At 44.6% G+C, this 26,498-nt stretch overlaps 1 protein-coding gene across 1 annotated transcript in view; it reads left to right on the forward strand.

Annotated features, from left to right (window-relative positions):
- MAD1L1 (mitotic arrest deficient 1 like 1) overlaps positions 1-26,498 on the forward strand; it is a 366,820-nt gene that overhangs the window by 230,961 nt on the left and 109,361 nt on the right. The window contains exon 16 of the mRNA XM_086760107.1: positions 10,899-11,106. Coding sequence (XP_086616233.1) covers positions 10,899-11,106 — 208 coding nt within the window. The remainder of the gene's footprint in view (positions 1-10,898; positions 11,107-26,498) is intronic.

A 26,498-nucleotide genomic window follows, 5' to 3' on the forward strand; every position in this document is an offset into this window, starting at 1 on the left:
AAAAAAAATACCCCTAGAGGTTTTGCTCTTTGCTAATTAGATATATTAACTGGAAAATCTTGTTACGTTGCAGTTTTGCTTTCATTTGTAAAGTCCTGAAAGATGGACCTCTGATAGTGCGCTTCGCTCTGACCCTTCCCCTCCTGTGGGCATAGCGAGGGTCCCAGGCTCGCAGAGCTGGTTCGTGCTGCTTTCCTCCCTCTGGATCTCCCCTTGAAATCCCACCGGAATTTATTCCAAAGGAGAGCTTTACAGGGAAACACTGAATTACAGAAACATTGAAGCGAGATTTATAGAGCATTGTTGGGAGGAGTCTGGTCTGGTCTGTTTGTACAACACCTGTCTGTGCATGTTGCATGCAAAGGGAGAAAACAAAGCAGCAAAGTAGTAGTTTATTTTTTTAAACTATGTATGCTTCTCCTGAAAAGCTAGATGTGGTCTGGCACTTCTGAACAGTATTGTTAACCATAGGTGACTTCATTTGTATGGGAAAGTTGATAAAATGTTTTTTGAAATTCAGATCTATAAGAACCAGCATTTTTCACCATGAAGTTATTTCTTATCTCTGAAAAAGTATTTTTATAACTTGAACTATAAGCTCTTTGGGGCTGTTCTCAGAACCTATGTGCTTTTTTTTTTTTTTTTTTTTTTTTTTTTTTTTTTTTTTTTTTCCAGTGTCTATCAGAGGTTTTTGAACCATCACAGGTCTCCTCTGCACGCTACCAGAGGGTAAATAATAGCAACTTTTTGTGGACTTTGTTCTCTGGAAAGACAGGAATCCTTGACTTGAAAAACCTAGTGTAGAAACCCTGGAATTCAAATCTCTGGGTGGTAACAAACTGTCCTAGAGCAGACTGTGATTTTCTTCCATTTCAGAAAAAGGAAGAGCAGCAATTGAAAAGGACAGTGAACATCCGAATGCGTTTTTTCTTCTAGATTATCTCAGCTCCATGCCATTCCATGTCTTACTGTCCTGACTCTTAACCTTCTTGTCACGTTTGTTTGCATCCCAGACCTCATCTGAATGCCTCACTCAATGCAAATTATAGTCTTGCATCCTCCAGGGGATAATGCATTTGAAAGTGAATACAGAGAAAAAGATTTCCTTTTTAAAATGGTACCTGAAGGGCTTCAGCACCACTGGTGAGACGTTTTTATTTTATTACTCGTATTGCAGCAGTGCCCAAAACGTATTACATGTTGTACCAAAAGATACGGTGCGGTGTTAGAGCAGTGTGATTAGGGTGATTAGAGGTTTTTTGTCTGCGATACATCCTAACTCCATCCGACTCTGTCTCATTGCTAATTTGCTGTAGATGCTGCGGTAAAAGAGGGCCATAGGGAGGAATATCAATGAGTACGTGTAATGTGGCAGATCAGCTCAGGAAGGGAAGGAAAAAGCCCTGTAGAAGTTATTGTGGGAGGAGCAGCTTGTCCAGGTGGTGGAGGTGGCATTACTGATGGAGCAGGGAAGGTAACGTGGGATTACCCGTGTCATTGCATGTGAGGGTAAGGAGATTTAGACTAGATATAAGGAAGACGTCTTTTCAGTGAGGGTGGTGGAACACTGGCCCAGGTTGCCCAGAGAGGTGGTGGATGCCCCATCCCTGGAAACGTTCAAGGCCAGGTTGGATGAGGCTCTGAGTAACCTGATCTGGTTGGAGATATCCCTGTTCCTTGCATGGGGGTTGGACTGGATGGCCTTTTAAGGTCCCTTCCAACCCAAACTGTTCTATGATCTGAAATCTGTTGTGCTGGTGGGAACTATAGAGGGCTTACTGGGGATGGAGAGACGTAACTCGTGCTAACACAGATTATCTTCACCTTCACTGTTCTGTAAATGTCTAACATGGGTGTTCAGGAGGCTGTAGAAGAAGAGTTATCTGAATGAACGTGCATGGACAAGAGGTCACAACACTGAGACAAGGAGAAAGGACTTACTCTTTTGGGGAAGAAACAGCAGGAGTTGGACTAAGAACTGGCTAAGAGAAGGATGAAAAGGTTGCCCAAGTGAATTTCTGCTGCCAGGTTTCAGGGTTGTGCATGCTGCAGATGTACACGCAAAGATGATAGAGAGAGAAATGTGGGAAAGAAGGCAGGGAACCCAGCACAAGACCTGGTGGGAACAAAGCGAGCCTTTGCCCAGCATCCAACACCTGTTGGTTTTATTTTTTTCCCCGACTGTTTCTTATTTCATGTGTGCATGTTCTGGCAAAGCTGTGAGGAGCAGGTGGTGGTTGTTGCTTACTTGATAGCTTCCTTTGTCTCATCTTTGCAGTCCATTTTTGTTAACACAGCTCCTGTTCCAAGGGCCCTAAAGATCCCTTGGTGCAGTTATCTTCTGTGGCAGAGCCGGGGCTGGTCAGCATGCTGCGCTTTGTGCACTGGGTACGGGGGGAATTCTCTGGGATGCGGTTTACTTTGGGTTTTACTCTAATCACTTTAGCAAGCCTGAGCAAAGAAACAGAAATACCAAAATGAAGAAACAGAATTTCCATTAAAATGGCATTTCCTGAGGTAGGATTAAGCTTTTTGAGACTGCCTTGTACTGAGCAGAGAAATGCCTCCTAGTTCTTTGTGTAGGAGAGAGCTGAGTAACCAGAGTTATTTAAAAAACAAAACAAAACACAACTGTTAAAGTGAAAATAAAATAAAGGTAGAGGAAGAGAAGCTGCTCACCTGTATGGCCAGGCTGACTCTATTAATAAGCTACTGCACCAAGAGCTGTAGCTGGGACTTTGCATACACATTCCAATTGATAAATTCCAATTTTGCCTTCCCACTGTTTTTTTGTTCTCCATCTTTGAGTAAAATTTCCACGGGGTGTTGATGCAGCACTAACAGCAGACAATTCTTCACGGAAATGCTATAACATTAACTATAAGCTGAAGATAAATACATTCAAAGATGACGTTGTAATGATTTGTGACTTCTCTGTGCTCATAATTCAGTAAGAGCAACGGGGTATTTATTAGCTGTGTGCAAAGCCTGCGTGTGTGGGGGGCTGTGTTTACTCACAAATACCACATGTTTTGAGAAAAGCAAAACAGTAATTCCAGAAACCTGAAGCCTGAACTGTGTAAAGGCTCTGCAGTCAGGAGGAGGCACTGAATCCCAAGAATTAAGCTCGCAGGTCCCCAAAAGCAGCGTCAGCCCTTCTAGGAGTGCAGGCATCAGAAAGTTGAATTTTGTGAAAATTCAGTAGCTGGAGCCTGACACAGCAAGAGACTGGCCAGAGGCCTTGGGTAACGTTTTTGTCACAAAACGAAGACAGGTGACAGTCATGGGTGAGACAGAGGAAAGAGCAGCTCCTGGTAGATCTGGACACTGGGGTTTATTTTAGAACCAATGAAATCAGACATTTTAGCCCACTTTGTTTTTTTCACAGACTTGTTTGTTCAGTCCTCCACCTCGGTGCTGCCTTCTCTCAGGCTCGACATCCTTTCCCTGTGGGCAGATAGCTGCTGATGCGGGAAGGTTGGGCAGAAAGTCCTGTCCGCTCGCAGTCACCAGTCACGGTCCTTAGTGGCCAAGGCCCCTGGGCATCCCCTGGCCTTCATCACTACGCATCTCTCTGATCTCAGGGGTCTTCCTCCACTTCCAGCATCTTTCCTCCAGCCAGGATCTTCACCTTCTTCTTTGCAGGCCCTCTGCAAAGGCCCCTCCCCGCCCTCTTTCTGAGACCACTTCTGTTTTTGTGAATCCCTCTTTTTGGCATGACCTTTCTTTCTGGAACCCCAAACCCCTGGTTTTCCCTATCAGAATAGTCTGAATCATTGATCAGCTTCTGATCAGCCTCCTAAGCAGTCTCATTTGTCTCTATCTTTGGAAGATTCAGGATGTGCCTTTTTGTTTAGTCCAAAATTTAAAACAAGGCTGTGCTTGCAGTGAGCAGGTAGCATCTTCTGCTCAAGAGTTCAGAAGTTCCATTTCAAACATTAACCGTGTGCATATACCCAGTTATCCACCGTGTGTTAGTATTCACAGTGTAAGCTACTTTTTGCCTACAAGAGGTAGCAAATGGAAGCAAGAGCATTCCCTGGCCAGTTGGATGCTTTTCAAACACTCCCCTTTCACCAACCCTCCAGTTAATGCTTTATGTGTTATACCTATATTTAAGAAACTTTCCCATCTGTCTCCTACAGATAGATGCAGTCTTTGTTTCGGATATACTACTGGCTTATTATTTCTTTAAAGTTGATACAATCTACTAAGCTCCTTAGATTGTTTCTGTTTAATTTTCCCGGTACTGAATAATGCGTCCCAGTCTGGAAACGTTGGAGATTTTTGTCTTAAGAAGTCAGCATGGAAACAGATTCCTTAGCTAAGAAAGCAGAAGTATGTATTGCTTGTATTTGGGTGGCGGGAGTTGCACAGAGAAGAAATGGTCCTTTCCTTGAAGAGCTTCCAATCGTCAGCCTTTTCTCAGCAGGGGCAAGCACAATCTGTTGTGTTGCAAGCAAGCAGCAATTAAACTCAGCTGTCCATATGCTCCGCCAGAATTTATTGTGCTGCTCTGAAATCACAATCTTTTAAGGTTGATAGACATCAAGACTGAAAGAATAAGGCTCTGAAGCGCAGGTCGGCCTCATCTATGGGTTTTGACGACTTGGCTTTCAAGTGCATTGAACAGGAGGAGCCTATGAGGATGTGAAGTCAGTTGAAAATCCTTGACGGTGCTTGCTGATATTGTATCCTGACAGTCATTGCCTACTTGGGACGTATGAACTTCTTTAATTTCATTAGTGATGTTAGATAAACGTATTCACAACAGTTGAGACTATTCCCCTTGCTACCCATTCTACCTTCTGATTAGAAATATCTGCAGTAGATGAATAGATCTTAAATGGAGTTGTTAAGCACTGAACGTTTCATCAAATGTAAAGTAGTCCACGTGGTTTTAAGTACTTTATTCTTACCTGTGAAAGTGAGTCGAGTAGAGAGAGAAAGACATCCCCGAATTGGGACTGTGCAGTTTTCAAACAACCAGGAGGAAAAATGCCAGAATAAGTTCAGCCCTTTTCAAGGTGCTGTCACTGGTAGCTTTCATTGTTCTTCTAAACAACTCCTCTTCTAAAGGAAAAGTTCTTGGTTTTCAGAGATTAAAGCAATCCTGTCTTCATTCATTGCTTCGTCACTTGACTGATTCTTCTCTAATGGGGAGATTACTGAGGAAGTTTTTGAGCTGTAATTTCAACATGTAGACCAACATACTGACTGTTTGTCGATAGTATAGTTTTAAAAAAAGTGACGCGTAGCATCAGCACAATTATCTCCTCGGGGCGGTTTTTTTTTCAAGCTGGAAGATGGAAGTCAGAAGGAAGACAGCAGCATCTGACTTGAGCTTGTACCTCTCTTCTAAGCAGCAAATTGGCCCGGTGGCAAATTCTCTTTTCCATAGTCTGTTGTCAGAAAGTTTATTGCTAGCCAGGCTCTTACTAAATAGTTCTGCCATGTTGCAGTGTGTGCTTAGAACACATTGTATTAAGACAATATTTGTGTGTTGCATCTGCGGTGGCTGTCTCAGTTAATGACTGCGCGATGGGGACACAAGTGGTGGGATGGTTCTTCTCTGTGGTCTATCAGAGTTTCCCTTGTGCGTGCCCTGGGGCATGTGTATGGACAGCTGAGGATAATGCGCTAAGACAACATTATTTCACAAATTGTGGAGCATTATTAACATGTGCAGTCAACAAATCATCTCTGTAAAATGTCCGGTGCCCTTCTGAGAGCACAGAAATGGTTTTGCTGCCTTAAACACCAAATCAGCTAGTTAGCATCTTGCTTTCCAGGAATGAATAATTCACTGTACTGCTAAGTGTCAACCAGACTTGGTTACAATCAATCAAGGCATTTATTACTTCCTCCTAAATTGAAGTGCTGTGTACATTTTTCTGACAAATCTGAATTACTGGCTCAATGTTATTCCTTGAAAGAAGAGTCAATGAACGCCAGCAGTTCTCTCTAGTCCAAGTTATTTACTCTTCAGCAACTCTACAGTTGCCAATTTTTAAAGTATTGGGGAAAATAGGGGTAAAGAGGAGGTGCTGCTGAGAAACTAGCAGTAGTGTATCATCTTTGCTCCCTGAGACACTGACCATGATGTGCTGATGAGCAGAACGATCTACCAAATTATCTACTGCATGAGCCAGGGACAGGGTGGCTTTCCAGCAACGGGGCTGTGTGTAGGTCATATAGTGATTGCATCCCTCAAATGTCTCGTATTTCTATAGAAAGGCACCATGAGCTTAAGTGGATTTGGTCGATTCTCGCATTTAGGCTGTTTCCAAATCTGAAGCACACTTTTTGTGCTTCTTGGAGAAATGAGGGATACATTACTATTTGCTGCGAGATGCTTTTTCACTCTGTTAAGCAGTATCTCCTTGTGTATGTCGGTTCAGCACAGAAGCAGCATCTGGAGCTGTTCGCGCACAGTTGTTCTGGAGTCCCAGCTACTATTCAAAGAGTGTGGCCATCTCTTCTGTACCACGCCTTTCAAATGCCACTGTTTGGTCTTCCTCATCGGTGGCCCTAGATTAGAAACTATTTTCTAAATGGGCAAATCTGATTTAGATGTTCTCTCCCAATGCCCAAAGCACCATTTTCCAGGCTTCTCTTGCAGAGCTGAAAGGACAAAATTCTGATCAGTAAGACTTATTTATTGTGGGGGGAAGAGCAGTTGACAGAGAAAACCAGTAATTTACGTTTTCCAGAGCTAAAGGGATTCCAGGCAGAGGTTGTTTGCTTTCTTCAGTCACTGGTTTCTTACCAGCATTAGGGTTTCATTTCCTTCAAACGCTAGTGAAATTTTAACGCTGCTTTGCTGTCTGTTGTATTTAGCAGTTTCCAGCCATGACTCTTCCTAGAGCCAACCTTAGTCGCTCCCAACCTGTAGAAATTTGGGAAAACACTCCAAATGGTTGAAGTTGTGATGCTGTTTCAGCTGTTTGCTATTACATACACATGCAACTGATCCCTTGCGTTAGAAATTTGCTCTGGTCTGCACCGTTTCCATGGAAAGCTTCCTGCGTTTATTTGAAAATCCGTAGGATTTCAGTGAATTTCCTGGAGACTTAAGTAACACTCGGCTTGGTGCCACTGTACAGTTTGATGATGAGGAAGGTGATCTCTGAACACATGCTTTCATTTCATTTCTGCCACGGTGCTGCTAAGGAGCCGCCGACTGGAGACTGCATCTGTCCATACCTCTGCACCCCTCACATATTGCGTCTTCAGGCTCTGTTGTCTGTTTTGGGGGCTTCACGTGGTAATTTCTTGTGGGGTTTGTACAGGACCTAGCACACTGGGATCCCTGTCTCACTCTTTAGGCATTACTGTAATATAAACCAGCAGCACTAATATTTTAGCTGTAGGGAGAAATGTGCTGTTTTGGTGTATGCTGTGTAGAATAAAGAGAAAGCTACTGCCCTGAGCCCAAAAATGTGAATGGCATAGCAACTATGTTAGTGATCTCCCAGAAATGTTAAATGAGACGGGTTCTGCCACAGCCTTCGTATCACAGTGAGTTTTTAAGAGATTTACCTGTTTCAGTGTAGCTTCAGACTGACGTGCTCAGGAGCGCTGGTGAGCCCCAAAATTAAGGCTGAGTGCCTAGTCCTAGTGCTGAGTTTTAGAGCATGATTTTTCAAGGGGGCATGTTATAAAAGGAGAGGATAAATGAGCTGAAAGAGCTATAAGACCCAAAGCACTGCAGCTTCATGGCAGGGCTTTATAGAAAGGCCAGAGAGATGTTTTTAAAGAGTAAATAACCTGCAAAATAAACAGAGTAGTGCAGCAGGAGTTAAAGCGGTCCTGGCAGGAAGGCAGCAGCAGTCTCCAAGTTTGCACGACTTTCCTCCTCACTGAGATCCTTCTGCTGTCTCCTGCCTTTGCGTGAGCGTCTGCAGCGATGGTGCAGTGTTAAAGCGCAGGAGATCTCTGCGCTCTGCGCTGGAGCCAAAGCGGTGGCGGCAGCTGGGGTGAGGAGGTGCAATCTCTGCCTGACCTTGGTGCTGCAGCCGGCGAGGGAGACCGGGGCCAGAGCCACCCTTCGCAGCTTGTCAGAAATACCCTGGTACTGGGCTGCGCAGGGAGAAGCAAGCTCCGCAGCTCTGACCTTAAGAGCAGCCTTTTGCCAGCCAGTGTAAACTCCATTGCAAACTTCGGGGTTGGATCTCTTCCCTTGAAAGGCAAACAGGAGAGCGAGGAGTGCCCTGACCTCTCTGGAAGAATCCTGAAATGCAAATAGCACGAGAAGTGAGATAGCCGGGTGCAGAAACAGGTTTGTAAATGCCAGGGTGTTGCTGGGGAGAATCTGTCTAATAAGCTGATGTTACAGCTGTCGTCATACTCCCTCTGTTCAGCGTTTCCGAGCTGCTGCATGGAGTCCTGGTCCTTCAGTTCTCTCCTAAGTTTCTCCTGGCAAAAGCTATCAGCGGGACTATTTCTTCTTTTGGTCCTAATGGTCTATCAGGTCTAGGCAGTTTGTCTCACCCTCTCTGTGGAAATGGGGTCACAAAGCCTCGTTGTGGTGGGGCTGCAGGACAGTGCTGCGCTCCGAGGTGTTCCTGTAGGTCTCCTGAGCACCGTGGCACTTGGGAAGTTTGAGAGCATGCATCACCTGCCCAGTACGTGGCCGAGGACTGGAGGACCACGTACTCCAACTGCGAGAAATGCAACAGCTAGGAAGGGTACCCAAGGTTTCCATGCCTTAAGTTTCCCTCTGTCTCTGGAGTGAGATCCTTGGACCAGGGCAGCTCTTTGGGGGTTCCCACATCCTCCTGTGTTAGGGAGTTCCTCCCACCACCTCTTAGTCTGGGACATACAGATACAGATGTGATCTCCCTTTGTTTTTAACTTGTATTTTCACTGTGAAATAGTGACTGTCTCTTCTGCTCAGATGGACTCATGTGGTTAAACTGATTTCTTACAAGGAGCACCATATTGGTTTCTTAGAGGGCTTATGAGGAACAACCATACTTCCTTGGTTTTATTCTCTGGGAAACACAGCAGTGAGAGCATCTGCTGGTTTCCAGGTATGTTGATGGTTTCCATGCCAGTCACGCTGGAATTCAAGGTTTCCAGTTGTGGAGTTTTAACTTATACTTTTGTGGTAGATGCAAGAGGGTATTAACCTCGTATTCACCAGCACATGAACCCCATGCTCTTTGGAAGCACTTTCCAGCTTCACGTCTTCTCCCAGCTCTAAATTCCACTTCCCCTTTGCCTACATAACTGCCAGCGTCTTGCCAGCCTCTGATTTGGCTGCTTTTCTCCTGCGATGGGGCCCATCTGCCTGGCGTGGCCCTGGGACCCAGCTGGCGAAGGGGGAGCCGCCCCTGAGCACCGCAGCCCCTGTGCGTCACTGGCTGTGTCGCTGGACCCAGACCCTGTCACTGCTCACAGGCACCTGCGTCTCTGCGGCTGAGCACACCTCTTCCAACTCCTTCTGCCCAGCTAACATCTAGAAAGTCAGGTTTTAAGGGAGAATTTTGGTATGGTTCCTGCAAGAGAGCACTGGAACAGCTGTGAGATGTAGCAAGCATAAAAAGCGAGCACAAAAAGTGCCCAGCTGGCCCTTACTGTAGTCCATCCAGCCCAGAAGAGCATCTCTGACTGCGCTGGTGGAAGATGCTCTTTTGGGAGAGCCCACAAACTTGGCCACGCTCCCCAGCACTCTCCCAGCAGCCAGAGATGCTGGAGGATGAGCCCCTGCGCTCTCCTGGCCGGGTCCAGCGACAGAGCTGTTGTCCATTAATTTGTCAAACCCATTTTTGAACCAGTGCTGCATCTGCTGCCAGGCTCTGGGGCGGCGAGTTTCAGCAGTTCGCTCCCTGCTGTGGGCAGAGGTGCTTTACAGTATGTGGATGGAGTATTTTCAATAAAAAATGTTTGGGAATGGGATTTTCTGAGGTCTCTTGCCAGCAGTGACCAGCAATTAAGGATGAAGTTGCTCAGTCTCTGCTCTGGTTTGCATGAGAAAAACCCACATAAAGTTCTAGCACGTCTTTAATGGAAATGAAATGATAAAATTGGGATAATACCTACCTCATGCTGCTCTTGAGGGTTAATTAATGTTTACAAAATCACTTTAGGTCCTGAGATTTAATTGAAGGAAAAATATTACCATATAAAATGCCTTTTTATGGCGGCACTGCTATAGGGTTTCAGCTGGGCAGAGTGCCGTGGAAGCCAGCATTAGCTCATGCTTTACTACGTTTACGATCGTGAGGTTTCCTGTAGTTTATATGAAAATTGTCTCTCTGAAATCACAAATGTAACATCAGTGTTTTCCTCTCACTTTGGAAGAATATTAATTTGCTATCTTAGGACTTGACTGACTATTTAAACTGCTATAAATGCAACTCACTTCTAAGAAAAAAGTATAAAACTAAATACGTGCTCATTTTCTTGGGATGAGCTGGTACAACTTGCTAATGACTCCACCATTGAAGTCATATGGCCATTACTGGCTCGTATGAGTAATAAATTAGGCTGGTACTGGGTGTCCTGCTGTAGTTTAAGGGTGTAGCTGTGTGTTCATTATAATCTCCTGCTATCAAGAGATTTAAAATACAGCTATAAAACTTCATTTCTGAAGTTAAATTTAACTGTGGAGGTGTCAGCCAGGGAGCAAGCTCTGTTGAGTGGGGTTTTTCTTTTTTGTTTTTCTTTTTTGGTTTTTTTTGTTGGTTTTTTTTTTTTTTTTTTCCCCAAAGAGGTAATAGCAAGAGAAGGAGAAGCAATATTGTGTTTGGCTGACTTCATCTGCTGGAATAAAACATTATCACTGCATAAGTGACATCATTTTTTTTCTTCACACAAAGAGTGGTACAGCTTAGGTGGACTTGGACGTTGGATCAGTTACTTAATCTGCTTCTGTTGTTTCTGCCACGCAGGGTGACTATGACCCCAGCAGAACCAAAGTTCTCCATTTCAGCATGAACCCGGCGAGCTTGGCCAAGCAGCAGCGCAAGGAGGAGCAGCAGCAGCTCCAGGAGGAGTGTGAAAGGCTGAGGGAGCTGGTGAGGGTGCTTGAAGGAGGCGGCTCCATCCCTGGAAATCTGGAAGGAGTTGGGAGTTTTCAGTCACCACAAGAAGTTGCAGGTAGGCTGCTGGCTTCTGATTATGAAGATGCACTTACTTATTCTTACTGCCAGAGGAATTGCAGAAGCAGATGGAGACATTGCAGACAGTGTGCTTGATGGAACGGTTATGAGGAAAATTAAAAAAGCTGGGTTGATGCAGGAGAGAGTGAATGTGCGGTGGCAATCCTGTGGCAGTTTGGTACAGAGGGTAGGTGGTAAGAATAAATAATAATAATCCATGTCATTTGCTCATGATAAATGAAGTACTTGTACAACAGCCTTCCCAGACTGGTGCTATCGATGGAATAAAAGGAAATATTTCCTTCCTTTCAGGGCTAGTTTAGCCCTTGAGGTAGTATAGACAGCAGGAAATAACTTTCATAGCTGCAGGGAAGCAAGTGGTTGAAATCTTTTCAGACCTGGCTTAAAACAAATTAATATTGTTTATCAGTGTGTATGTGCCCCATTAATCACAGCTGCATTCAATACTCCATGAAAATAGAGTACATCTTTCACCAAGCTAAATACATTTCACAGAGTCTGTGGCTCTCCTCCAGTACAGTCTGTCTTCTCCTCACTTGCCTGAACGAGACTTTTTAGTACCACAACCCCAAAGTCAACACCTCCAGACATTCTTTCAGACTTTGTAAATCAAGGTAAGGATATCAATAAAACGTGACCCGTCACCTACAGTGCTGTGAGGGGACCAAGCAGAGTCGAGGCACGCTGCAGAGCCCGAGAGATCTTACTGCTGTAGCTCTCTTGCATGTGTCTTGCCCTCAAAACATTTTTGTTAGAGAAGGGCAGAATAAAAGAGAGCTGAAGGCCCATGTGGAGCTAACCTGTTGTGTTCCAGCAAGCACGTACACGGTCAGTGGCAGGAGGTCAGAATTCTCCCTTGGATGAGGCTAAGAGGGCAGAGCTTTCCTCGAAGGCCATGTGTACTGCAGACTTGAGACCCACAAAATGACAGAGCCCTGGTTTAAAGAAAATACACAGAAGAAAATATTCCATGCTGTTATGACACCAAAATTCTCTGAAAGTAGCTTGCTTGTTTTCCCATTGCTCAAAAAATAGTGCTTTATTACTACTCAGAACGTGTTTGTTCCGGCATCTCCTGGTGGGTTATGGTTCTATATAGCCTTAAAAATATGATGGTGAGAAGTGTAGATGGCGTGGTTTATGAAGTGAAGAGCTGACTGGATGTTGGAGGTATGATGACAGTTTGTCAGTGTTGTTAGTGGATGCTTTAACAAATGCGTAAGCGTTGAACGCATCCAGAACGTTTAAGGAAGGGTGCCTTTGCCCGTAGGAGCTTTCAGTCTAAGACCCTGTGAGACTTGAGCAGTTCTTGAGGATTGCAATTTGAATTTGAAATGTACTGATTTTTAAATTACAGCAGATGCTGCTGCCCAACGCCCTTGTCTGTTGTTATGTCCCCGAGTAGCCCAGCACATCTAACGCTGCAGGTCCGCGCGGCTGACAGTGCCCCTCGAGCCTGGGGAGGAGAGTGTTGGTCAAGGGCAGAGAGGATACAGAGGTGAGGTCAACTCTGTGTCCGTGACGCTGATGAATGAACCTCTGGGGTATCATCTACGGTAATTAGACTGTTTCTACTGGAGGAATGCATTTCTCACGTATGCCTCCTGTGATTTGCTATTCATAATTACTATTCTGCTGCCTTTCACGCAGTTGCTTTTAGCTGTTTGTGAGGCACTTCTGTGCTGAGATGTTACCAGGTTTGTCTTTAGCTTATAAGAGATGCATTTTTAAAGCTATTTTCTCTTCTGCCTTTGATTCTGACAGGAAAACAAACAGCTCACTACATTTCGGGGTGTTTCCAGCCTCTCATGTACGTGATGCTTTTTTTTTTTTTTCGTTTTACCCCAGTCCAGTGCTACATCATTCTGACTTCTGGTCACCACTCAATTGGGAGAGGTCATCAGTTGCAGAGCCTAGCAGGGTGGGAAATACTTTAGTGTCATTTATCACAGTCACGGGAGGGCCCTTTGCATGCTCAGAGTGCCTATAAGAGCATATGGAAGTGGTTCATGTAAACAGAATGTGAAAAAGGGCTGTAAGTGAGGGATGGAAGAGCCCTGTGCATGACTCTTAGACCAAGGCATATGTATAGTAAGCCAGGTTATGTGGAAAGATCATTATTTTTTTTTCTTGTGTTTTCTGTACTTGCCTGCATCACTGTCATGCACGAGGAACATTGCCGTAAATGCTCCTAAACCCTCCTTTCTGCTGTGGGAGCATTCAGCAATATGGTTTGATGATGAAGACTCTGTGTATTAGGATGTGCCAAAGATGCGGAGGATGTTACGGCCCTGACTGCAAGGTTAGCAGCGTATCTAAGCTGGCTTTCAATTGCCAGATGAATGTCAGGTTTGGCCTCTTTGCTGGGGCAGGGCAGAGCTCCCGGCGGGTTAGGGGACAGCTCATCAAGTGTTCCGTGCGAGCTGCGTCCGTTTTTGCATTGAGTCCGTCCTGCTTGGCTCACGCAGCATCCGTGGTGATGCAGCAGCTGTTCCAGGAGTGGTTTAACAACGTGGATTTGCGTGGCTAGAAGACTTACCCTCTCTCTCTCCGGTTGGGAAATGGAAGATCCAGCTTTTGCTGTTTTCTTAAGATCTCAACAGCTCTGCCTATAGGAACGGCTGCCATATGCCTCGCCTTTTAGTGTGTTTTCAAGGTGTGAAATGGGGAGCATGTGGCAGAAACTCCCTCTGCTCTGTTTGTCACTGCGCAGTTGGCGGCCTCAGGGAGGGAGGTTTATTGTGTGTAAAAAGGGAGCAGGTTTCAGTGAGGTTTGTGGAACTGTTTCTGTACCAAAATAACAAGAATTGGAATTTTTCTTGCACCCCTTTCTGTCAGCTGCAGTACCCATATGTCTGTTTATCCATCTCACTCATGACACACACAGCAGGCAAACTCGGCACTGAGCTGTTGAGGTGGGAGGTCCCTCATGTCGGAGTTGGATGGGATGAAAGGAGACCAAAGACAGAGTAGGAAAAGTGTGGATAAAAGCTGGGAAGACAACAAAGGTCGTGTGTAAGATTGCATTTTGCCCTTTGACAGATAGAGGTAAGTGTAAGATTTTTATCGTCCCATTTTGCCGTACACCCTGAATGGCTTATTGGCAGGGGTGACAGATTTGGGTGGCCTCTAGCCAGGCAGGTTTGCTGTGTTCAGCAAGCTTATGTCATCTGCAACAATCACACTTAAAGTTCAGAGAATTGTAATTATACCAACCAAAAAAAGGCATTAAGGACAATGATGTTGATGCTTTTGAGAATAATGTATTGGCCATTATTAAATTCGTGCGTTGGACTGGAGTGCAGCACGTTTTTTCTGATCGTGGTTCCGACTCCTGGATAGGTAATAAGAAAATTATTACTGTGGACGTTAAAGCTCATTAAATGTGACTCTATTAAAAATCAAGGTTATGCTGGACTTTAAATCTCTTTGAGCGTAACCACTGGAGGCTGCAGCACAACCTGGCAACTCGCCACGTAGTTCAGTGGTCCTTTTCTCTCCTTTATGCCGTAATAGTCTCTGTTAAAATTGGTACCGGCGCTACTGCAAAGGAGAGGTTTGAGCAATGTGAGCTATAACAGCGTGCTGTCCTTTTTTCAAAGTATAAATTTGCACACGGGGTTGCGCGGTATTAATGGGGCAGATCTGCAACAGCCGCATTACGGGAACGGGCTGGAACTTTATGGGTGTTTTGTTTCGTTCCCGGTGGCTGCCCAGGTCTGGGTTGTGTAAGAGGAGAGTGCACCAAGGTCAGGCTGCCATGTGGGGAGATGCTCCGAGTCCTCCTGTCTCTGAGATGGGGCCGCAGGTTGTCACAGCTTTGGAAAGGTGGTGCAGGTCATCGCTGTTCGGACTTGGCATCTGTTCCAGTTCTGCATTTCTCTTTCCCATACTCCTCACACCTTTCCCCGCTCACACCTTCTTGTATTTCAGGCTGCATCTTCTGCTTTTTTTCTTCCAGCTCCATAGCTTTTCCTGTTTCTCTCCAGGCCATTTCTGTTTAGATCTTCCTTTTTTGTCTTGTCTGGTCCTGGTGGACCTCTTGATTTTACTTTTCTGACGCTGCTAGAGATGGACTTCAATCTTGGTTGCAAGCAAATAGGTAGGTGGCAGCTAATGGGGAGCTGACAGATGTAATGACTTGGGTATTGTAGCAAAGCACAGGTAGAAATGAGAATACTTCAGGTGCTGATTATTTCCATTTACATTCTTGTCTTAAAAGTTGTATGTTTGATGGTAACAATGGGATGACCCATGGAAGCTGGGTCCTGATTAAAGAATGCAGTAATGCAAATTTTCCATGAGCTCTCATGATTTATTGCTGTTCTGTAGGTACAGTAGAGCATTCCCTTCTTCCATGCAGCCTCTCCCTGTGAAAAAGAGGAAAAGTGCTTTTAATATTCTTTCCGTTGAGAGACAGGCTGGCACCCCTACCAGGAAAAAGGATGGGGAAATCAACTCCGATTTCAACCATCTGTGGAGAATTTTGGAAGTGAACTATTCTCCTGAACATAATCCCACCCAAAAAGGCAAGCTGCTCATCCATCTCAGTGATTTCAGTATCCTTTTTCTCTTGTTAGGGAAAAGGAGGAAAAGGGAATTCTTGATGAAGGACTGGTAAGGCAGGTGTTTCACCCTAAAAATTATGCTACATCTGGTGTTCAGCAGAGACTGTCTCCAGCATCACTGCCATGTCAGGGCCTTCTAAAAAAGTAATTAATTGGAATTAAATTGGGTAATGAATTAATATTAAAATAATCCAATCTTTTTTAAGTGACAAGCCAGAGATGGTAAAATTTGTCACTGTCCCAGCGTGCCTATGCTTCTGATGAATGTGTTTCTGAGTACAGAAGGTGACAAAAAAGGAGCAGATGGAATTTAAAAGTTGCCATTCTCCATCCACAGTTGGCTGAGCTGTTGGTGCTTGGAAGCCTTGCCTTGCTTCCTACCATCTGTGTATAGGAAATCCACACATGATGAGGGCTGCACCTGCAAATGAAACCCGAGTCTCCCTGAGAAGGATTTTTCGGTGACCTTTGTTGCTGGTGGGTGTGTGTGTGTGCTAGCGCAGCACCCATATCTTGCTTTGCGCTGATGGCTTCTAGCGTCTTGCTGGCCAAACAAGGCTGGACCAGGTGAGCGCACAGAGGGCAGCTCTTCCTCAGTCACGTAATGCCTCTTCCTAAAGCAGAGGAAGGATTCATTAGGTGACACTTCTCTCGGTAGTGTTTAACATACCCATTCCCCTTCAGTTTGTGTTGAAGGAATTGCCCTTCTAAACTGCAGGTCCAGGGCATTTGCTCTCTTCAAATGTTAAGGGATGTTTGGGAAGAGCAGGGTGTTAGCCTTTGCCTGCATGCATTTCAATGAAAGTAATTGCTTTCTGCATATCCCAATTTTATCTGAAATTTATTAATAACTTGTCTTTGCCTCCGGTGTTTTGCTGTGCACTGATGAAGTTCTGTCCTCTTTTACTCCAGAGATGGCCACATGTTCTTGATGGGGCAAGAAGTCATCCCCTACTGCTACCTGTATCCAAAATGTTGCACAGCTTTAATGTGCAGAACACAAACGATATGGAAAGTAGCACACAGGACAAGTGTTATTAGCAGCAGTCCTTGGGAGCTGCTTTACCTGACCCACTCTGAGCTGCCTGCCTTCCCGTGCTGACCCTGCAGCTGAAGAGCCGCGCCTCCTGGGGACAATCCCCTCAGTTAGTAATTGCCATTATTGTTTTTATGATGCTAGTTTCTCTAGTGCAAGACATTCAGTCCGGTCTGGGACCTAAATAGTATATTAAGACTGGGAATAAGCTGGTAGTTTAAACAGAGCTTACGTTGATTTCCTTCTTTGTCATCCCTATCCCTTTGTCCCAGCCCAGCACTATATGTAATGAGGTGAGGCTTCTAAATGTACCTGTTTTCTTAAAAGACTATAGCCAAGCTGGGACCTCCTGTACGTCAGTATTGACAGTGTCACAGTCGTCGGTGGGCAGAGTCTATAAAACCCTTTTGCATTGCAGTGGTGTCCGTAGATTTGGGCAGTCTAGCCACAAGGGGAAAATAACATGAAGCTTTCATGTGTCCTGATTCAGCAACAGCGTGGCCTTTGATGGTGAGTGCTCTGCACTACTGAGATCAGCACAGACACCTATAAAGAACCAGGCTTCCTGCCTTGAATGAAAGTGCAGTACCTCAAGAGAGCTGAAGGAAATGTTCCCAGGTTAAAAAAAAAAGTTGCTTTTATCATACATAGCATTTGTCATCCAGATCAATTCCCAAGTTTTTTTGGAGATAACACAGATATGAAGTCATGCGGCACTGAATATGTTGAAGACAGTGTGCCCTGCCTGTGGCAGCGTGCCACGAGTCTGTTAAACAACCAGAGAGACTTGCTCCTGAGCACGACTTAATCTGCGTGCACGGGACACGAGCGGGCAGACAGGGGTTGCTGACTGAACAAACCCCCAGGGATGCCTGAAGCCTGCAGCTTCTTGTGAAGCTGTGATGGGAGGTGGCGGTGAGACCCAGTGAGACGTTGCTGGGACTTTCAGACTCCGTCTGCCGTGCAGGGAGCCAGAGGTTTGTAATAAATCCTGTAATGTAGTTCAGTTGTAGCTACTGAATGTGTAAAACTCAGTGTCAGTCAAAGGTTACTGCCCAGACGGTACTGAGCCTTCATAAAGAGTAGAAGAGCTGCACGTTTTCTTCCTGGCCCCTATTTTCCACCCAGTTCATGTGTGGAGTTCTTGGAGGCCTCAGTCTTTCTGCTTTTGTAAGAGACAGCCTGTGAACCTGCATAATACCTCCATGTACCTCCAGTGAATCCTGCAAGGGTGGTGTTTTGTTTGTTTTTTTTTTTTTCCTAAAGCATGTCCTACACTCTTGCTAGGCGCTATGTAGAAGTTGATTACAAAATACTTAGTAGAAGTAGAAGCCTTGCTCCAGAGAAAATAAAACCACTTTACCAAGAAGGAATTAGTAAAATAAGGTGGGAGGGAGGAGGAAATGGAAATGAAAATGAAAATAAAAAAGCATATGAGATGAGGGGGACCAAATTTAAACACTGAACTGTGAGGGTATCTACAGTTTTTTCTCTAGCAATATGAGGAAGGAGGCTCCCAAGGGAAGGGTCTCTGGGCTTAGAGATCCTGCCTTGAATCTGGATATAACAGAAATGAGTAGCACCACAAGAAAATACCTCTTTTCTGGGCAGGTGTGTTTTCCTTATTCAGCACTGATGCAGTGAAGTTGTGCTGTCACATCTGGGAAGGAAGAGATCACCTTTGCCGAGGTAGACGGGAAGGTTAGAGGTAGCAAAAGTCTTGGTGGAAAGGTTAGAGGTAGCTTCTGGGACCAGACAAGCCAAGAGAAAATATATGGAAAACCTGGGCTGACAGGGAGTGTCTGTCTTCTCCTGTCTTACTCTGTATGTGGCTTTAGAGGAGAATCGTTGATAGAAACAGTATTTTTAAGCCTGCTGACTTGAGTTTGTAGTTCCCAGTCCATCAGTAGGTGAGAAACATGAAGTGACCATGAGGATTAATTGCTCTGACTACCAGGCACGTCCCTTCGAGTCCCCAGAAGCAGCTGTGTTCCTCCATCTGTAACCAGGGGCAGTCCAGAGCCTTTGCAAGGAGAAAGTCAATGGGTAGCGGAAGGACCCGAAACCTTCCTCCTCCTGTTTTTTAACCCTTCCCACCTGCCAGCTGCCTGTAAAACACCATCAAATTTGTACCGTATGGAAATTGCCACATTGCAGATAGCACCCTTTGTGGCCATAGCTGTTCTTCGTCCTTCTAGTTCTTTTATATCCCTCTGTGCTGGTGGTTTCTCTATCAACCAGAAACAAGTCAACGGGCTGTTGAGCTTTATGGGTCTTGGTAAACTTTGACAGTTGTGTTTTCCTGCTTGGGTATTTGAGTCAAGCTCTCGTTATTTGGTCATTGCCTTCTTGGTGTCTGTGTAGCAGTCAGGATGCTCCCACTATGTCTCTCCAGTCCAGCATTTCACCTGAAGGGAAGGAAATGCATTATTATCTGTAGCTGCCCTTTGGATCCTGCGAGGTTGTGGTATGAGCTGCCTCTTACAGCAGTTTGCATCACAGAGCAGCTTTTGATTAGGACCAGTGTGCCATAAGGCCTCTGGATGTACGCAATTGAAAATGCTCTTTCATTCATCAGCGGGATTGAGAAGAAAGGCTTGTGCTGATGTCTCAAATTCAGGCTGACACGATTTCCCTGACACTAGAAAAACCAGCCTGCCGGCGTGGCAGAGCCGGTCGTCAGGGGAGAGCCTCAGATCTCTGCCCTGCATTTTGTCATTGTGTTGTTTCGCCTCGAAATTAAAGCTTGGTGCCTTTGTGAGCAGCAGAGAGCGGTGGAAATCTAGTCAAGGAACCTTGCAAGGTGCATCAAGTTTACCAGGAATGTCGTGAAAAGCCTTGTGCTGGCAAGGTGAGCGTCCACTTGGTTGGGGATGTTTGTGAGAGTCAGGAACGATGACAGGAATGGGAAAATACTGAACTTACTTACAGTTTCCCTCTCAATACTATCCAAAAGGGTGGTATTCTTCTTATGGCAGCTTAATAACAGGAAAAAAAATTACTGAATTTGCTGTTTTTCTCTGGAGTCCTCGTTTACATTTCCAGGTAAGTATATGTGGCCGGGAGCTGAAATCTAACTGTCTTCACAGAATAAATAGGGACTCCTTAACACTGAATCCCAAATGAGGTGGAGTGAATGTGTGGAGACTGAGAAATAAAGTATGTCTACTCGTTCCACATTTTAAAGGTGGAACATGTGCAACTAACATTCAGAAGCCAAAGGATAACTTTTTGCCTGGGCTGTTTTTCTGGTTTACCTACCTGTTTCTCTGTGGGAAGCTGTTTCTCCTGGGAAATACTGTTTTCCAGTTATGTTCCAAATTTTTCTTTTCACTTACTCTGATTTTTTAGGGGCTGTAAATGAAGCGAAATAAGGCTGCTTCAGTATTCTAGAGCAGCGGCTGTATTTAAGAAGTTTATATTTGATGAGTAAGTTGATGACATTGCATTATGTGAATTTGATGTGCAAACTTGTCACTGAAGTGTAAACATAGTGACAGCAGGACCAGCAATTCCCAGTCTAATCAAGTAAGTGGAGTAACACATTCTTTGAGCTACAGAGTAATAGAGACTGATTTACATATTAAAATGAGAGAAGCTACACAGATCCAACAATTAAGTTGATATTTTAATTGCGTAAAAGTCAGGAGATTCAAAGTTATGTTTTCTGCATCAGTTCATTTGTCACCCACACGTATTTGTAGTATTTCCAATGACTTTATTTGATATGAAACTAACGTGGATTAAATATTAGCCACGGAAGGATGGAGAGCTTTGGATTTGCTAGGTTAGAAAACAGACTAAGGGAATTGAGAATTTCTTGGTCTGTTTAAAAATAGTACAGACAAATTCCAGGTAATTTCTTTCTTATTGTTCTAGTGGACATGTTGGGAGGGAGGGAGAGGGAGCTATATTCAAATGGAATGGATCTCAACAGACCTTGAATTATATCCTTAACTTCTTGTTTTCTTTTTAAGGAATAAGCTTTATTTAATTGCAAATTCACACAAATGCAGTAGTACCGCTAAGACTACATCAATATATGGATTCTGTCCTTAGTGTTTATGCTGGTTTCACAGTAATGATCTTGCATTCAGATAAGCGTGCACGTACAGCGCTACCCTTATCTCCCCATCCTGATGTTCTGTTAGATGAACGCTTCTTCCCTGCACTCACAAAAAGCTATTCACATGCCAAGCCTGATGATGTTTTTGTAATCCTTCTGTGAATTAGACTACAAAAAGAACGTGTTTGAAAAGGTTAACTAATGGAGACACTTTTCTTCCTGATGAGGAAAAGAAAAATGGTAAAGCGCTGAAAAATGGTCAAGCAGAGTTTTGATCAGGCTTTTCTAATCAAATACATTCTGGGCGGTGAGCAAGTAGGAGAAATGTTAATCCATGGTGGATTTATTTGGAATGGAGAACATTTATTTGGAAAGCAATCAGCGTATAAAAGCAGACACTTGTAATTACTTTGCCATCTTAATCACGGCACTGACATCAGTACCATTATGTGGTAACGTTGTAGTAGCCTTTTGAATGTGGTGCTGATACGCGAATATCGATATCAAGGGAGAGAAGCCTCTCTTAGTGTCACATCTGTCAACCTGGTTTGATAATGTCCAGGAATGGTGTGCAGCTTGTCCAGTGGTTACTAATCACACAGTATCCTAAACTAAAAGGTGTAAGACCCTCTCAGCTCATTTGGAAAAAAGTCGACACCTTGCAATCCCCTTGGGAATCTGCCGGTGGACAGTACAGCAAGCAGAGTGCTGCCATGATGAGCTCCCGGCACGGCACAGATCAGTAAGCAGGTGACAGCATCCTGCACGGCGCTGGGTTTGGTGCAATCCTCTCATGCTTCTGGTGTGATTTTTTTGCCAAGGTGGTGAAGGTGTGGGGTTAAATCAGAGCAAGATTGAAAGCTCAGGGGAAAGTCGTACCTATCAGCCAGGGATTTCTGAGCATCTGGGAGCAATCCATTATTTAGACTAAACTAAAGCTAGGCGGTGTGGTTTATGTAGTGACAGCAGCTGATGCAGTCTCCACTCGCTATTTCAGTGTTTCCACGTTTCCTCCATTTCACAGCCAGGTTATCTGGCATGAGCTGCAGTTAGAGAGCAGTAAGTCAATCCAGCCTCCATTAGGAAATAGCATATTCCTCCAGCTCGATGGATGAAAATCAGGCAGATGAAAAGCTGGTTGAAATCAGATTCATGAATTGCCTTTTCTCTCTCTGGCTGGGTTTCTGTCTGTATTGAATAGAAGCTTCCTGTTGGAGTACTGTAGCATAGTGGGTTATTGGGTAGGTATGCAACTTTGTGAAGTTACCTTCTGCGCTGATCAGATACCGTCGTAGGTGTGCAGCTGAAGCATTTAGGTTAAATAGATCAGAGAGATCTGCAAGGAAGGGCCGGAGGCAGCAGCAGCATCCACCTTCGCTAGAGACTGTGGATGTGTCATCAAAAATCTCGCCGCTAGTGGCATCAAAGGCGGTGCGCAGATCTGAAACATTCAGCAAAGGTTTTCTGAATAGGCTGGTTAATGACAACGGTGTGTGATTCCTCTTTTAGACTGCCATATTGCGATGACTTCCCGAAAGGAGGCAGAATTTGGATGAGGTGAAATTTCTGTCCCGTTTTACAAAAGTGGTAAAAATAAATTGTAAGTTAGAACTGGTGATGTTAAATCTGCGTAACAAATGTGGGCTAACAGCTTTTTCATCATCAGCCCCCATTAGAAGTGCCTCCTGGTCAAGTTGTTTCTGGGATAATGTCCTTTCCTCGGTACGTGGGCAGCGTGCTGATGCAAGCTCCCCGCGGAATGTATTTGGGCTCCTGTGGTGCCACGAGGAGCGGTGGAAATTATTCTTCACTTCCATTTCGAAGCACTTCTTTCTGCTGTAGGATCCCTCACATTTTATAACCTGAAAAACCCCACAGAAAGAGGATGGGAGCGTTACCCTGTGCTTGTATTCTGGAGTCCCTAGGAAGTTTTTGGAGAAATAAAAATTTTAAGCTGAATATCCCTATGTCTGCGAAGTCTTCATCTGCAAGGTGATGTCCTAAGCCAAATGGAGAGGGCAGCACTTGGGAACAGATTTAAAGCTAATGGCATTCTTAGTTACGCCTCAGGTAGCTCTGAGTCCTAGGCTGCTAACTCAAACAGTTAGAAATAAATAAGGATTAAAATTAGAACTATGCATATCCCACTTATTGCAGCGTGTTAAACACCGCTCTCCTCTGTCGAAGGTGGAGTGAGCCAAGCTGTTCCATAAAATCAGGGCAAATGAGCAATTAGCAAGAGGTACAGAAATAGCGTTTAGAAAAGTATAAAGTTGCTCTGAGAGCTATAAAATGTCTCTCCTTGTTTTGCACATGGTTTAGAGGGGGAATGTTTGACACTTAACAAAAGCTGACTAATTCTTTGTTGTTTCCCTTTAATGATCAGAATTCAGGGGAGGGCTGGCTGTGACAGGCGAGAGAAAGCGTTGCCGTGAAAGTGAAGCTCTTTTTAATTAGAAACTCCCTTGGATTATTTACTTTCTAGTGATTTGAGTGCTGGCCGGTTTGAATGTGTCAGCACTACCGACCGGCGCAGTGCAGCCTTGTCAGCACAGGTTCTGTTCTGCTCTTCAGACATCGAGAGGTGATGCCTGCTCCAACAAGGAGAGGCTGTGATGAGCGAAACCCTGACCGCAGCCAGCCCTGCTCGCAACTTCACCATCTGCTGTGAAGTCTCCGGCTTGAATGCCAGCGCTCATAGTAGCCGGCGTAATGATGGAAATATTTTCCACTTCTGTAGCACCCTCTGTCCAAAGGTCTCTGAGTGTGCTGGGGATACTAATTAAGGCTCTCAGCACCCATGGAAGGTGGGCGTGAGTCTCCACCCTGGCTTTTCTTGCTTGCAGAGTCTAAAGACATTGGGCAGCAATTCCTTCTGTCCGGCAGCTCTGGAAGAGCTGAAGACCTCTCATGCTGGTGTTGGCTTAAATTGGAGCTGTATTAGAGAGGCAGCCTGACTCGCGTTAACCTGCTGGAGTGTAAGGCAGGGAATGAGGTTTGTGCTCCTAAGGGAGCAGCAGCTGGGGTCTGTCATAGCTGTTCAGAGTTTCTTACGGTGTAAGTCTTGGAGCAGGTCTTCTATCTTGAGTCCAGTCCTTAATCTGTGGTCTTCTGAGGAAACTGAACTGCTTAAGATCAGACTGCAAACCCTCTGTGCAGTGCTCTGCACATAAAACATACGGCCAGGTTTCAAATCTGCAGCAGACGTGTCTCCCGATCCGACTTTTTGCATATGAAGTCGTCACTCCTTGAGTGGAAGTGCCTGTGTGCAGCCATCCACAGGGAGCCTTGCACTAGCAACGGGGGAGACAGTGCCTGAAAATGCCTACAGATAACACAGAGCCACCTCAGCTGATCCATGTTCTGTAATGATGTCTAGAAATCTGGATGCTGCTTTTTTGCCCAAAGGATGTTTTTTGTTTTGGTTTGGGTTTTTTTTTTGGTACAGCTTAATTTTATTTTATATAACTCAGTCTTTCTCATAGAAGACTAACAGGAAAGCTTTTCCATAATCTTCAGGAAACGGATGAATAACATTGTATAGCCCAGCAAGAAGGAGTAAGCACGTGAGAAAGGGAGAAATTTGACCACAAATGTTTAATGCGTGATCCCAGCACTGACACTCCTGGATTCAAAAGTACGTTCCCGTGAAGATCCGTTCACCGTGCTCTTCAGCTGGGAGGAGCCGCGGCAGTGAAACTCTTCTGCTGAGTGCAAGGTGTGAAATAAAACCTGCTGGTTAAGATCAAAGATACACCTACTATCCACCATCTCTGAGAGGGAAAAATACTGTTGTCAAGTGTCATTATATGGCGTGTAAGTGTATTTGAGGCTATTAAAGACAGTTATCCTCAGAGATTTATACATAACAAGTTAAAGTGGGAGAGAGTGGGGAAAAAACCCTTGCTGTGTTTAATTATTGCTGGGTGCTGCATGCACTTTTCTCCATTATTTACTTAATCTTAAATGCCAGATGCTAAAGGGCATGAGCATCAATTAACTGCTTAATTAGACTTGCAAAGAAATCATGTAATTTAGTTATAGGCAAATAAGAAAAGAAAAAAAAACACACAGAAGAAAAGCTCAGAGCTCTCTTTGCCGTCGTTTTTAAAGCTCCCTGCGCACATTGTTTGCTTGCAGTGCTTGCTGGGAACTCTTTGGAGCACTCTGTGGCACTTTCCCCCTAGGGAGGCAAATGGCTGGATGCAACATCACTTGTGCGTTGCCGTTCTGAGTGGATTTAGGCACAGCTTGCTTTGTGGCTCTCCACATTCTGTTAACAGAGGTTTGGGTCAGATGCCCTTTGTGAGAACCTGAGTGGTGCCTCGTCCTGACCCACGGGAGAACCTGGCCTTTGCCTCTCTTTGTGATCTGTGTCCCGTTTGGTGCTTGCTCTGGGTACCTGTTCTGGTGAAGACTGGGCACTGGCCACTGTTTCTGCTAGGAGGACTTCCATGGTGAACGCGTTTTTGTATTTTGCAGTGTGTTTTAGCATGCAGCCAACAAAGCACGCTATCTTGAGCAAAAAGAGCCCTGCTCCCCTCTCTACAAAATAATAGGAAGCAATGTGCTTTTATTCCATTAGTTCCCACTCCTATGGATTAGAGTGTTCAGAGGAGTAGAGCGCATTTGGTTTTGTTTCATCAAGGCCTACAACTCTGTCTGAATCTTTGTGTTGCAAACTGCCTTAAGAGAGTGATAACCAGTGCCTCGTGCTCGTGTGTACCCAAAGTTTTTCTTCTGCGTAGGTGCTCCTGCCTTCCTGCCTCCGTTACCACTGTTCCCGTGCCAGTACCAGTAACATTGTCCTTTAAGTGCCTTTGCAGCTCCCCATGTTTTACAACATTTATACCTTTCTTAGTGCCTAGATGCTGGAAGCTGCTGATGTATTTTTTTCTCAAATGTCCTGAAACCTTTCTGAAAACAAGGTGATGTTCAGTTTCTCAGAGCTTTGTTCTCCCTCAGTGCCCGTGCTGGCTCAACACTGCTCTTTTCCTTTCTGAAAATACAACCTAGCCCGCACAGAGTTCCCTGTTTCTTCAGAGCACTGTATAAACATTATCTAATTAAGTATATATAACATGCCCTGGAGTGTGGTAAGGGAAAACTGCAGCACAGCATTGAAGTTTCCAGTCACTTGATCCACTGTAAAATCTGATTGAATCCCTAATTATTTTTCAAAATGCTGTGCCTAATGACATGTAGCAAGACAGGGAGATCGGAGTGGCAGCCAGAAGCACTGGGAGCCGCCGCCAGCGAGAGAGGGGCACTCGAGTAAGTTCTGTGTGAGTTCTAGAGTTGGTGTGGATGTGCAAACTAAGGTAATAAACAAAACAAAAAAAAAAAAAAAAGAGGAGCTGCAGCATTTGGCTTTTTCCTGTTTTGATATATATAATCAGCTCTACATTTCCTGTTGAAATGTTCATTAAAATTGCAGCCCCTGTGATTATGCAGCTGCCTAATTCAAATCAATGGGGCTCCTGAAACAATTTCAGATATTTTTAAATACTGCTGTATGACTTCCTTGTTTACGATGTTATGATTAAGTGACTTTTTTCTAAGTCATCTAAAACATTAATACAAATCTCTTTAGCTTTTCTCTAAATCTTTTTCACTCCAAGTGGCTGCAAATAATGCAAACCTTGCTTTATGGCATTATCTTTTACTTCTTAGTGCAGCATGTCTATTTGTGTTGATAA

This window comes from Chlamydotis macqueenii, chromosome 15 (genome assembly GCF_036417535.1).
Source record: "Chlamydotis macqueenii isolate bChlMac1 chromosome 15, bChlMac1.mat, whole genome shotgun sequence".
In the NCBI taxonomy this organism is placed as follows: Eukaryota; Metazoa; Chordata; class Aves; order Otidiformes; family Otididae; genus Chlamydotis; species Chlamydotis macqueenii.